At 48.8% G+C, this 14,368-nt stretch overlaps 1 protein-coding gene across 1 annotated transcript in view; it reads right to left on the bottom strand.

The window, feature by feature from the left end:
* Window positions 1–14,368, bottom strand: part of LOC144158764 (ATP-binding cassette sub-family C member 4-like) — a 76,536-nt gene that overhangs the window by 23,654 nt on the left and 38,514 nt on the right. The window contains exons 15-20 of the mRNA XM_077689902.1: window positions 12,547–12,723; window positions 10,995–11,162; window positions 9,230–9,414; window positions 6,545–6,620; window positions 5,470–5,677; window positions 1,416–1,726 (exon numbers count right to left, since the gene is read on the bottom strand). Of these exons, the coding sequence (XP_077546028.1) occupies window positions 1,416–1,726; window positions 5,470–5,677; window positions 6,545–6,620; window positions 9,230–9,414; window positions 10,995–11,162; window positions 12,547–12,723 (1,125 nt within the window). The remainder of the gene's footprint in view (window positions 1–1,415; window positions 1,727–5,469; window positions 5,678–6,544; window positions 6,621–9,229; window positions 9,415–10,994; window positions 11,163–12,546; window positions 12,724–14,368) is intronic.

Below are 14,368 nucleotides of genomic sequence, written 5' to 3' on the forward strand. Positions count from 1 at the left end.
GCGGCAGTTAGAATGAACAGTGCTTGCGGCAAAGCCAACTTTGGGAATCCCCCATGACGTTTCCCCAGGAAGAATAGCTTGGATGTGGTATTCGCTCACGGCCTCGCGAACCGCCTGGAACAGTTCCGGAAAAAGCAAACTCCCTTTCAGAATCCCGTGAACTATGTAGAAGAACCTTTATTGCGCCCAGATGGTTGTCATTCATCCCTGCTAGCCGTGGGAAATGGATTGTTGACACCCATTCAAAACATTCTAAATGCGCTGTGCATTGCACGCATCATCATCGTATTTTGGACGCAGCTAACTTTCTGACGTAAGAAGGATTAAAGCATTGATGCTGCCTGGTTAAATCTTACATTAAAGATGATCCCAGCCGGCGCCATTGCTTTCCATTTCCCCAGCCCACCTTTCACTGCAGTGCCGATATTGGGTTTTATAGCTGAACAGCCACGACTGCCTCCATCGTTTCTATACAACTGCGCCATTCATTGGGCCTTCTTGTAGTTTCTATTTTCTGGTGTTTACGCACACTACCCATTCGTTTTAGTTTCTCTATGGCTGCAAGAACTATTAGTTACGCACCAACTGTTGCTTCATTGCACTGCTTCACAGTGACGTCAGTGACGATCACGTCATAATGACAACAGGTACGGACAAGGACGGCTAAATTCCATTTAGCGTCTTCGGTGAGGTACGCGGCTTGGAATTGCTACTCTTCTGCAAATGGGCAACGTCTAAGGTATTGTTTCTGTTCTTGCCGGTGGAGAATCACGGTCCACCATGCCGAGACTGGGGTCGACTTTGCATGTGCCCACGAGACCGGCCACAACTTGCTCTTTAGACCTAAACGTAAGCTTCCTCTCCCATAACGAAGTCTTCTGACAAGTGACCCTGCAAGAGTAGCAGGTCCAATCAAGGCCACGGAAAGAGGAAGCCTTCTAACAACAACAACAACAACAACAACAACAACAACAACAAGAACTGCAACAACAACACAATCAGCAGCAGAAACGACAACTGCAGCAACAACAACATCATTATTATCATCGACCTATCTACGCCCACTGCAGGGCAAAGGCCTCTCCCATAGATCTCCAATTATCCTGGTCCTGTGCTAACTGCGACCAATTTATCCCCCTAAAATTTCTTGATCACATCTGCTTCCTAACCTTCTGCCACCCCCTGTCGCGCTTGCCTTCTCTCGGGATTCATTCTGTTACCCTTAATGACCAACGGTTATATTGCCTTCTCACTACATGCCCTGCCCACACCCACTTCTTAATTTCTAGTATAATAATATGTCCTTAACACGCGTTTGTTCCCTGACCCCCTGCGCTTTCTTCTTGTCCCTTAACGTTACACCTATCATCTTCCGTTCCATTGCTCGCTTGCGGTTTAATACAGCGGCTGCTTACCAGCCCGACGAGCATGAGCACGCCCCCGGCGGCGCTGACCAGGATGACCAGAGATGCCTGGCTGGCGACCACGCAGAGCTTTCCCGCGGCCACGAGCACGTTCTGGACGCACTGCTTGCCGGACAGGAAGAGCCGCAGGTCGATGGCGTACAGGTCGAACGAGAAGCGCGTCATGATGCGGCCCCGAGGGGTGGCGTCGAAGAAGGAGTTCGGGCTGGACAGGATGCGGCTCAGCATCGTCGAGTGCAGGCGGTTCGAGAGCCGCCGGTTGCCCAGCGCCATCGCCAGGACGCCCAGGCAGCGGAACACCACTGCGAGCAGCAGAGGCCAAATACGGCGTCTGAGCTTTCGGGCGTCACGAAAACTAATAGGCTAATACGCGAATACAAATAGCCTAATTCAACCAAAGAACAAGGGAGCATCCGGCGATGAACCAACAAACTGAATCAATAAGTTAATAATTATCCAATAAATAAAAAAAATCACGCCATATCCACGGAATGAATGATGATAAGTGGGGCGGAGCTCGAGAGGGGGAGATCATCGGTAACCGTAACTCTCCCGTGAAAGTTCGCCCATTACATCATTAAGAAAGGCGCAAGACTGTGTGCGTACATTGTACAAATCAACTTTTATTTTCGGAGTCAATGCTCCCAGGCCCAGACCTGGTGAATGACCCCGCGCCATCGAGGACTACCCCGCACCTCCACCACAATTTGTCACGTAGGGTGGGACACAACGGTAAAGAAAGAACTTTTATTTAGGGCGAACTTGTGCCCGAACAAGACGAGAGGAAACGAGCAAAGGTCTTTGCGTCTCGTTCGATCTCCGAGAACGACTGCCTGCGTTCGTGGCGTGATCTCTTGCGTGATCTCCCCCTCGCAGTGCACGTGCGCTCGCGCCTCCGTTGGCGAACACAGACAAGCTCGCGCTCCCGGTGCCGAGTTTGCGCTGCCGGTTGCAGCCGGTTCTTGCGCGTGCAACGCGGCCCACTTTGCGACATCTCCGAAAGCATGCGGCGGTCACGTACCACGAGACACAAGGGATGGACAGACCCATGGCTTTAGGAGCTTCGCCCCTAAAACAACTGAAATCACCAGTATGATCACAGAACAAAAAATTAGTAGTGGCTTAGCTCGGCTATGCCAGGATATACATAGCGTGAGCTAAGGTTGAGCAATCCAATCCAATCCATTCCAATCCAATCCAATTCAATTTAATTCAGCCCCGTCCAGTCCAGTCCAATCCAATCCAGTCCAGTCCAGTCCAGTCCAGTCCGGTCCAGTCCAGTCACTGCTTCTCGTGCATGCGCAGCACGGCTCTACAGGAGCCACGCGAAACGCCTATCAAGCAGCTACGGCGCAGCGTCAGGCTTGGCTACAACGCAACGGAGGCGCACAGCTGGGCACGCGCCGACGCCAGTGCGTCTGCCACGGCTATAACGTCACTCCTCTGGGATGCGCATGTGCAGACCCAATTCTCCGCACACCCGTACTCCAATTGGATTGGATTGAAATACAATCCAATTTAATCCAATCTAATGGAATGCAATCCAATCCAATCCAATGCTTCTCGCGCTTGCGCAGCACCGCCGTTCAGGGTCCACGCGAAACTGCTCAACCTCGGCCAGTGTAGCTTAGGCTACAAAACTTGCAATTAGGTGAAGAATGTACGGGTGTGGCTGCCACCATGACTACGTTTCCCGTACTTTTCGTCGCTATTCTGCTAAGCGAATGTAAATACGTAGTAAGTGTACGAGTCTCTGTGATGGTCACTACAGGTGCAGCTGTGCGGCGGTATCATTGAACCATTAAGACACAGTTGGCCGTAGTGCAATGCACGCTCTTGACAGGCATCGCAGTAATGCTGGCATTGCAAGAATAGCACTGACATTGGCCCTTTTCACCCCTGTTCACACTATGCCACCATTTGTTCGGAAAGTTTGCTGGGGTTCTAGTCTTCAGCGGAAGCGAAGGCAACTAACGCTTAGAGCAAAACAATATTATTGGAGTGTTGTATCATCTGGCTATCACAACGACCGCGCAATGCTAAAGTTCATTAAAGGGGCTCTCCAATACTTCCGATAAGCGCTTTCACCCTTTCCTTCGGGTCTGGAAGCACTGTGGAAGCTTTAGTTATCGCCGGCACAAACCTGCACTGAGGGTTTTGCTTGTCGCATCAGATACGTACGCCTTCCATTTCTGCTTTCCTTTTGTGGCTTTGCTTTTAAAATGGCTATCGAATGCGCTCATTGCTGCAACTTAACGAAAACCGGCCAATAGCCGCTACAACGCTCTAATGAAGCAATTCAAGCGTTCGAATTCCGCCAGGTCTGGGATACACGCAGAGAACAATCTTTTTAGAAAGTTTCCAAGTTATCTGATGGGCATAGATCACTAAATTTCGGCTAAGGTAATCGGTGACTCCATACTCTAAGTACAGGGTAGGCTTGTTGACTATAGTATGAAAGCCTTTGAAATTCAGAGAAAAGTTCAGAAAAATGTCCCAGAGTCCCTTCACAGGCGAAGCAAGCTGGCAGCATGAACCTGTCAGAAACTGTGAGTCCGTGCGTCAAACTTTGCCTTTGTGTGTGGCGGGTGTACCAGTGTCTTCTCTTTAACTTTGCGTCTCGACGGCAATCACCTCACCAGTAAATATCATTCGCCGGCAACTACAATGCTCGCTTTCACGAACCTTGCAATCACACATTACGGCTAAGGCCTCTGATGCCCGGCTACAGGGATTCCCCCAAACCGAAACGTGATGTCCACGGACGTCGGCCACTTAGCATGGTGACTCTTGACAAAAGCTTCTACAAAAAAGATTGAAAGAGCAAGATGAGGAAATGTACATTTTTTGCAGTTTCAGCATTGCGCGCAGTTGGCGTAGCCCTCAGCATGGCACTCCGGTTGACCTTGCTGATGTCGCCGCCCAATCCACCAGCCTTAGCTGGAATTCAAGACGAGATCTAGTGAGCTCTGTCTAAGATGGTGGTCTGTATGGCTGGTTTGTGCTTTTCGGAGAGATGATTTGCTATCATAAAAACGCAGTGATAAATCCTAACCAGGTTGGATCAACTAGTCCTTTTGCCGCGTTATTGGAGCCTTCGACGAGTCTTGCTGGCAAACAACACTTCTATTTAGTGCATTGGCAAACATATTATTTGTCGCGTGAAAGCACTCGCAACAAAAAACTGTAATAGTCAGAGTCGTCTTTGTACCCACTTGACGCAATTCTGATTCAGTGTGCCGGTTAAGAATGCACCGCATGTGTCAAGGTTGAAAGAACCACGTCACACCGAGACGTTTTGGTAGAAACGTGCGAAGCTCTAATCATCCAAGAAAAAATGGCCGCGCATCTGCTCCTTTCGTTGCAAATGTCGACGCAAGACGATAGTAGACTGGTGCCCCTGCCAAGTAAATGCTTCCCTTCTTGTTCCCACTCACCTCTCATGCTGTTCATTTCCCGTCTCGTTCCTCCCAAGATAACACGCTAGAGGTTTTCCCAACTCAATTTAAATTTACCGCGTTCCACTGCTCCAAGTCGGGTGCATCGATGCCAGCGCTGCCTTACGGCGGAGACAGACACACGCTTGAATCGAGGCACCCTACTAAACATTTATAGAACCACGTTGCTCCACTCCACGAGGGTTCGAAGCGGAACGTGGAGCCTATCTAGTGGAACCGTTCGTTGCTGTTGGCGTTTGACTTTTTAGGCATCCGCCAGGTGGCGCGGGCAACAGCAGGCGACCGTTATCTGCAGCTTATTTAGTATTTCATTTGCTATGGCAAAAAGCTAGCACTCATAATTTTTTAACAAAGGAACTCTGCAAATATTACTCCTGTATTGATTTTCTGCCTTATGTTTGCGTAATGTCTTGTTCTTGTTCAACAATGTTGACAAGAACATTAAAACCGGGCTTAGACGTTAACACTATTGCGCAGTATGTGGTCAGTTTGGCCGGCTGGCTGAATCGAGTTACAGACAGACAGACACAGACCAAAATTTTCCCGTTCAAGCAGCCCAAGAAAGACTATCGTCTTGAAAATCGTACCGTCGCAGAGGGATACGAAGACCAGGCCGGAGACCCAGGCGGAGTCTTTGCCCCAGGAGGCGCCCCGCTCGGCTATGGCGTCCGTCCAGCCCTTAACGACGAACTGCTGCCCACCCACGGCGACGGAGCAGGACAGAAAGAGCGCCAGGGCGGCCCACGTCCACGGTCCCGCGAAGCAGAATATCCGGTACAAAACTTCCAGTGAGCCCTTGTGGAGAAAGCGAAGCAGGAAACAAATAAGTCAGTCAATCAATCAATCAATCAGTCAATCAATCAATCAATCAATCAATCAATCAATCAATCAATCAATCAATCAATCAATCAATCAATCAATCAATCAATCAATCAATCAATCAATCAATCAATCAATAAAAATGATTCGGCTGGTACTCACGTTTAATAAAAAAAAACTGACAAGCAATACACACCCTCCGGAGCATTACGTCTAGGCACGACTTGGAACATAACAAAAGATCCTTTAATATAATTTACCGTGTCGTTCAGTCGTGTCCCAAAGAGGGTATTGTCTTACAGCATGATTTACGCCGGACTCCTAGGGAACAATTAACCTTATAGGCTTGTAAATCCTGCCGCACAGTCATAGCTGTCATCATTACGTCCTCCTAACTGACCGGCTGGTGACCCCGATGTTCGCGAACAAATAGGTACAGAACGGTGAGTGGAGTCGAGGTCATCAGTCATATTTGAAGGCCTTGATACAATTCCTCATTCGCGGAAAGACCGCTTTGAAGATGGCCGTGTGCGTGTGTCTGCCTGTTTAAGAACGCTGCCGTCATCACATCCGCGTTTCCTAACCCCCATTTTTTTTCGCGCGAGCAAACGAGCAAAACTCGATCATTTTCACAGAGTATTTTAAAGCTGCATAAATGTTGACTTTGTCTGAACTAGACCTTGTCTGGTTGTAATTTCGGGAACATAGAATCATATGCTCGAGTCGCTGCTGGATTGACCGCGTTAACCGTTCCTGTCCGAGCAGACGCAGAGCAAACGAAGAGATTGGCCGCTCCAAACAACCACTGCATTCGCTCGGCCTTTCACGGAACGATGATCTGACCTTTTTCGACTCCGTCCGCTCGTCGCTGGTAACTCTGCCGCTGTTCCCGAGTTGACCGGAGTCGGTGAGAGCCTTTCTGTGCCAAAGAAGAAAAAAAGGAAATCGAAGAAAGGAATGTCCGAGATAAATTGTCAAAAAAGAAAAGAACCACAGAAATCTTTAAGTACACTGCAAAAGCACGTCGCAGTCCTCCAAATCTCTGTTATGACACGACCAGCAGCCCACATTTGTCTCGCGCTTGCATCTTCCCATCGTTTTGAAACCCTCTAGTGCAATGCGAATACATACACACTTGATTTGATTTCGATTTGATTATGAGGTTTAACGTGACAACGCCTCACAGGCGATGAGGAACGCCGTACTGGAGGGCTCTTCCGGATTAATTTCGACCACCTGCAAGGGATCTTTAAAGTGCGCCGGGCGTTTTCGCTTTTCGCCTCCACCAGAAAAGCGGCCGCCGCGGCCGGGGATCGAACCCGCGCCTTCGTGCTCAGCAGCACACTGCGGTAGTGTGTGGTTTCCAAGATTTCTTGAGTCTGGGCAACGGGGTCTACAAATATACGCAATAGCGAATATAGGGCATGGTGGTCGATAATAGCATCATCATCATCATCACCAGCCTATCTACGTTCACTGCAGGGCAAAGCCTCTCCCATTAATCTCCAATTACCCCGGTCCTGTGCTAACTGTGACCAATTTATCCCCGAAAACTTCTTGATCTCATCTGCCCATCTAACTTTATGCCGTCCCCTGCAACGCTTGCCTTCTCAGGGATCTACTCTGTTACCCTTAATTACCAACGGTTATCTTGCCTTCGCCTTATATGCCCTGCCCACGTCCATTTTTTCTTCTTAATTTCTACTAAGCAGTCCTTAACACGCGTTTGTTCCCTGACCCACTCCGCTCTCTTCTTGCCCCTAATGTTAATAGCCCCTGTGGCCGACAAATATAGGACAATAAACAGCTTGCTAGTTTTGCTGATTTATTTGTTCTATTTTCTGCTTCCTGTTCTGTCCTGTGTGATAACGTTAAAGGGACCTGCAACACCTTTTTTTAACTTTGTGAAAACCTGAAGGCTTGCAGTATATAGTCAAGAAACTCATCCAGTACTTAGATTAGGGGGTCGCAAAGTATACCTCAGCCAGAAATCTTTGTTCTATGTCAATCAGAAAACTTAGAAACTTGCTCAAAACATCTTTCTTTCCTTCCCGATTTTGGCGTTCTTCGACCGCGGGAATTACATCATTAGAGTGGTGTAGCAGCTATTGGCCGGTTCTCCTTTAGTTGCAGCGACGAATGCATTCGATAACCACATTACAAAGAAAGGCAAAATAGCAAAGCAGAAACGGAAGGTGTATCTACTGCCACGAGCAAACCCCGCATGCAGTGCCGCTCCGTGCTGGCGATAACTGTAGCTTTCGCAGTGCTTCCACAATCGAAGGGAAGAGGGAAGGGGTTTATAAGAAGGGTTTTACAGTCACTCTAACAGGCTACCAGAGAAAGGTTGAATGGGGGCGGGGAGCGGGGGTTCACAGCAACTGCTACCGCGGTGAGGACCGTCGTTGTGTGTATTCGTTTAGACATCGAAATGCACAGTTACTGCTGCCGTTTTACAGCAGTGCTGTATGCGTCTACACCCCAACTGTTTCATCTCTGTGAACAAAAATGTCAAGGCACCAAAGCCTAAGGCGCCGAGCCCTTGCGTCAGGATAATCAGGCATACATCATAGAGCTCAGAATTTGTTTAGCTCAAAACAACAAAACCAGCATCGAAACCGCATCATGGATGATGAGCGCCTGTGGACAATAGACATCCCCCCAACAAGTGTTCATGTTAAATATTATGATTGCGGATTATCTTTGAAGGTAAGACAGGACTAGTGTCACTGAATGGAGCAGTTCTCGCCCATGACACCGATCGCACGCATCAAGCTATAGACAGGAGCCAGCATTTGCCGCCAGAGAAGCCGAGCGTAGTGAAAGTAGATAAGGTGTTAGAGTACCGCCTCTCAGGCACGCAAGTCAGCAACGAATGCCATTTTGTCGTTCATCAGTGTTGCGAGGTGGCCGCACGTACGGCGTCGCCGTTAACTTCGACGGAGCATTTGTTAACAACACTACCAAAGATACAGCAAAACGGCTCCTCTGGACGCCCTTCTGCAGCTGAAATGCTGTTACGCGCGTTATCTTTGATTCGCATTCGGAACGACGTCAGTAGCGCGCATCCGCAGATCAGGGAGGACATGCTAAGCTTATCAGAGTTGACCGACTAAAACGCATCGACAAGAAAATGGCGGTGCTTATCAACCGTCACTGTGTCAACATAAGTCGCGTAATGCGGACTGACCAATGATCATGGAAGCGGCACGGAACAAAAGGAGAAAAGAGTGCCGATACCTTGACCCTTATATAGTGACACTATCCGAGCACAAGCGACAAGCTCGCGGAGACGACGAGAAACATTCTGTACCCCCCTCCATCACCATGTGTAGTGGTTTACAGCAGCATTGCTGGACATTCACTTTCGCACGGTGAGATGGCGACCAATTTTTTGTTGCAGTAGTCTGCAAACATATTTTGGCTTGACGTTGCTATAAGCGAAACATCCCACAAACGTTTCTGCCACCGTCACCAGGGCGACGTCACTGGATTGAACACTGCGGGAGGCTTCGGCCAGTAGCGCACCTGACACCGTTGGTGAGGTTCTCCGGCTGCGGGTGGCCGTCGTTCGTGCGCAGCGTGCGCGGGGCGTTGGGGTCTTGTAGAAGCTCGGCCAGGCTGGCGTAGCTGAAGACTCGCTTGTCGTGCACGAGCAGGATTCGCTGCATCTGCTTGAGAAGGCTGCCCTGGGAGCAGACCACGATTCGTGTCTGGCAAAGAAAGCAGTCCTCAGTAAGTAGTATGTAACAAGTAAAGCCATTCCACACAATGCGAAACCTGCCGGAAGTGCAGAGCAGTGATTCGCCACAATGGGCTGTAGCGCCGTTCTCCGCTCACTGCTGCCACCCAATGCAATTCAAATTTCCCTCCTTCGCGATGCTCGCGCGCCCCCTGCCTGAAACTGCGCCAGCGGGAGATCTGTTCCTTTTGTGCTTGCTTTGCCTACGGCACGTGCCGGCGTTGCACTGCCACTCTTTTTCGCTTACTATCGCAAAAACCAAACCCAACGAGCGTTCCTAACTAAATGAACGCTGGCTGCTGCCAATTAATTACGTATATTTTGCCTCAAATGTACCTGCAGTTTTTTTTTACGCTAAACAACGGGTAGATGTATGACAAGCGCCAGCGGTTCACGAGTTTCAAATGAACGCTGGCGCTGCCAACTAATTACGTATATTTTGCCTGAAATGTACCTGCAGTTTTCTTTGGGCTAAAAAACGGGTAGATGTATGACAAGCGCCAGCGGTTCACGAGTGTCAAACGCTTATGATTAATAAACCGCGCTTGGCTTTCGAAGTCTCTGGGTAACGCCGCTACGACAGCCGCTACGCCGTAACGCCGCGTGGCTCTACTGGAGTTCAGCGAGCGAGCTACGACGACAAGGCGAGCTCCTAATGTGCTCTGCACTTAACAAGTAAATAGTCAAATGAAGTCACTGTACGTGAGATAGGAGTGCCTGGAAGCTTATGTGAGGGGCCTTCGTCCAGCAGTCCGCATCAATAGTCGAAGGATGATGGTACTGAGGATGATGTCCTAAGGAGTCTTAATCATCTGCTGCACCCAGCATCACTTTCCGTAAAGGGGAAAAGAAATTACGGCATATGATCTGGTTAACCATTTCGTGCTATGCCACTGCCTTACCTACGCTGAGGCCCCGTTAAGAAGGCTGTGCATAAAGGCTGCCGCACTTCATTGTTTGGCCAAGTGATACGCATCAGAAACGAGATGTAAACGGGTGCACGCTAGTATATTACTTAGAGCTTACACACTGCCATCCGCAAATTAGTCTCCAATGACTGTCCTGTGCTCATGCCTGTGCTCGTACTTGTAGCCACGACGTTTATTTCGTAAATAAGGTAAGAAGGTTACATAGAGTCTATATGAAGTGCAATTACTACATGTTCAAGGGTCCCGTTGGAGTCTGTTGACTTTGGGACCCTTGTCTGTATACTAACTTGTATGTATTTTACACCGTTGGAAATAATAAAAATTCAAATTCAAATTCAAAAAGGGCGATACGCCTGCAGTTACGATTTCACCGAAGCTGAAAGTGTCGTCTGGTATTCAATGTTGCACAGTGTAACTTTTCTGCCATAAATTACCTTTTTAGTGCCCTATTTGGTTACGGTACTGCCGTTTAATTTTTTAAGGTCTGCTTTCGTTATTTTCACTACAGCCGCTACCGATACCATCGTTACTGTATTTTTGTAACGTCACGCACAGTAGGTGCATGCTCTGTGGCGCCGAGAACGAACGGGAGCGAAACTCAGTCACCGCTCATATCACGTACTTTCCTCCGTAGCAGCCCCTGTGGCCCGAGCACCTGTTTGAAGACCTTGGCGGCCACCTGAGGATCGAGCGCGCTCAACGTGTCGTCCAGAAGGTAGATGTCCGAGTCGCTGTACACGGCACGGGCAAGGGCCACTCGTTGCTTCTGGCCTCCGCTCAAGGTGCTACCCTGCAAGATTGCCAGCGGCCCCCCAAAAATTATTGCAGCTACATGTAATGCATAACTTCCTGTCTAGCCAACCAGACCCAAAAACTTTTGCGAACGTAGGCGGGGAAGGGGGAAAAATTATAGGGTTTTACAAGCCGAAGTTACAGGAGACTGTCTGAACACTGGAGCGTCCCTCGCCCACGTACAAACTACACCTTGCAGATGATGGGGTATACCCTTCTGAAGGTGTTGAATGGGCTTGTATTTATTGGTTTTGATATTAACTCGTGTACCACATGTATGCTGTATAAGTTGTTCATCTGGAAATAATATATGATGTAGTTCCTTGCAGTTTTGTAGGGTTTGTTTCGTAGGGTTTGCATATATTTTTTTTTTAATGACTATTGCCTTCACGTCACTATGTGCACTGGTTTTATGCGCTATCGATTGTACTCTTGAATATATTGTATTTCGGTGCTAGGAGTTTTGTTTGATACACGCAAGCTGTGTCTATGTATTGAGTTTTTTTTTCCACCCCGCTGTTATTCTGACTTTGTGAAGTATGTATAGGGCATAGTCAAGTTACTGAGTGCAGCTTTTTACCCTATCATCTGCCATAATGTGTGTACGTTTATGAAAACAAATAAACAAACAAACAAACCTGGGCTATTAGGGGCGTCGTAATAAAGTGCTCTGGATTAATTTGACCACCTGGTACGAAGGTGGATCGTTATTATGCGCCGAAATCTCCACTCACGGGCGCTCATGTTTTTCGCCTCTATAAAAAAATAACCGCCAAGGGCGGGATCGAAACCACGCCTTTGGGTTCAGCTGCACAACGCCTTAGCAAGTGAGCCACCGCGGTAGGTACTGGCGGGAAAGGGTTTAAGGCGCTTGTTATCCTATTTGGAAAAGTATCATAGAGCGTAAAGTCAAACGCAGCTTGTCTAAAGCATGGTACCAATTATCAACGTAGCAAATTAAAACAATTAGAAAAAAAGTTTTTTGCACAAGGTAGAACAGGTGTTATTCATGCAATCGAAATGAATTCTACCAAAAACCAAACAGGTATTGTTGCTGTTTGTTTGCGGTTTGAGGGAAAAGGAAAGGAAGTGCACTGGGGATATTTTTGAGCTCGGCAGGGAGCTGACCTGTATACAACCCAGTGAGGGGGTGGGGAAGTAGAAGGGAGTGGATAGAGCAGAGAGTTAAAGAGATAGAAAAAGTGGAATGAAAGAATAAAAGACAAGGCCAAGCCAACCAGGGCACATCAGGCATTAAGGGAGTGAGGGCTACAGCCGCTGGGTGAGTCCTGCCATCTTTAGGTAATGGATCACATGGGTGAAGGTATTTATGTAAGGGTTCAAGACAATTTTAACGTCAGCCGCCGAGCGGCTCCACCCACCTTCTCGCCAACCTCGGTGAGGTCGCCGGCTGGGAACAAGGCCAGGTCGTCGTGTAGCTCGCACGCCCGGAGCACGGCCAAGTAGCGGAGCGGCTCCAGCCTCGAGCCGAAAAGAATGTTGTCGCGCACGCTCATGTTGTAGATGCAGGCCGACTGCGAGGCGTACGCGATCTTGCCCTGCGGAGACATTGCAAGGGAGCAGGCGAAGCTGATGGGTGGGGTAAATTTAAAGGGGCCACGAAGACAAAATTTACAACTTTGTTCAATTTGAAAGAACTTGGCCTCTGTAACTCACTGAGCTCTGTTACAACCACTAGAGGTGTTTTGAAACTAAAAAAATGGCTGTGGCTTAACTCAGTTATGCCCGGGTGTGCGCAGCGAGAGGTACGGTTAATGTTATCGTTTAGTTTAGTTCTCTGTACGGTCATGATGCTTTTCGAGACGTGCGGCTCGTTCGTCCTCCGTTTCCCCGGCTCGCTGCCTCCTCTTGGTTCCGTTCCGATGACTTAGCCCGGCTTCTTTCAGTCTCTCCGACTCAATTTCCACATCTGACGAATCCCACCGAGCCGCCCCTTCTTAATATACGATGCAACGCGGGCTCTTCCTCTGACGTCATGGCAGATGGCGCGGCGAGCGGCGCTGCCAGCTGCGGCGGTTGCTAGGCAACCACTCAGCTCGCGGTGCGGCCACCGGCCGCAGCGAAATGGCGAGAATATGGCCATTGTAGCTCTCAGTACAAAACCCAGAAAATGTTGAGAACCTTTCAAATTTCGAGCTGCAGTGACGTGGTGGGGGCAGGGGTCACATAATGCGAGCCCCTAAAGTGCTCTGCACTTAATATCTTCCACCGACTTTGCTACGCAAGTTCCGCAGGCGCACGTGGAATACAAGTTAGCTGCAGTCAGGGCCTGTTCTTGTGTTCTCTTTATGTGGCGCGTAGTTCGCGTAGTTTACTCTTTTAAGGGCGGAGCAGTTTAGGAGCCGGCTTGCCATCGTATCTTGTCCAGGGTCAAGGTGTCCAGCAACCGTTACAGTCACGCGGCGTCCAAAAATCACCGCTTCCCCTGGTCGGTATCGAAGCTGGGTCCCTTGCGCTACGAAGCCGATGTCAATCCCATGGCGCCACGCATGCACAAGATACCCATATGAAAAGTGTTGGGGGTGATCCTCGCGTTGCGCCATTGCCACGGAGGCTGCCGTTGCTCGGCCGCAAACAAGTACACAATAATAAAAAATACGGAAGAAAACAGGAATTCACGAATCATGTACCCCAAATTACTGAGAACTCAATCCAGTGTCTCTTTATAGGCATTTTAAGGGGCTATATGTCCTATCTTGACTACTTTCAATATCAATAAACGGCTGATACTGAAATTAGTCAAGAGAGGACGCCACAGCCTCTCTGGAGAATCGCTATTCTGCACCTAACAGCTTTCACGTTCAGTGAAACGTAATTTTGCACCAACTGCCCCAAGAGCAAGTATATCTAAACAAACTATGGTAGGGGGTCATATTTCAGGTGAAAAAGGCAGCTCTGTAGTGCTTTGGAAGGAACATAGCTTGATGTCCATTCCCTGCAGGGCGGCCGCCCCTAAGATGGGTTAGGGGGAGCAGTATAACAGATGGGGTAATGGCCGCCTAGTAACAGATGTACACAAAATTTCAGCTAGATGTGGACTTGTAGTCTGCGACATCGGGTAATGGACACCTAACAGATGCACACAAAATTTCATCTATATGGGGACTTGTAGTTTGCGACATAGTTTGAACGGTCGATATGCCGAAAGCAGTGAACCTTGTTTGCATGAATGTTGCTTAGCTG

The sequence above is a fragment of the Haemaphysalis longicornis genome, unplaced genomic scaffold (genome assembly GCF_048455015.1).
Source record: "Haemaphysalis longicornis isolate Haplotype H1 unplaced genomic scaffold, Haemaphysalis longicornis Haplotype H1 scaffold_10, whole genome shotgun sequence".
Lineage (NCBI taxonomy): Eukaryota > Metazoa > Arthropoda > Arachnida > Ixodida > Ixodidae > Haemaphysalis > Haemaphysalis longicornis.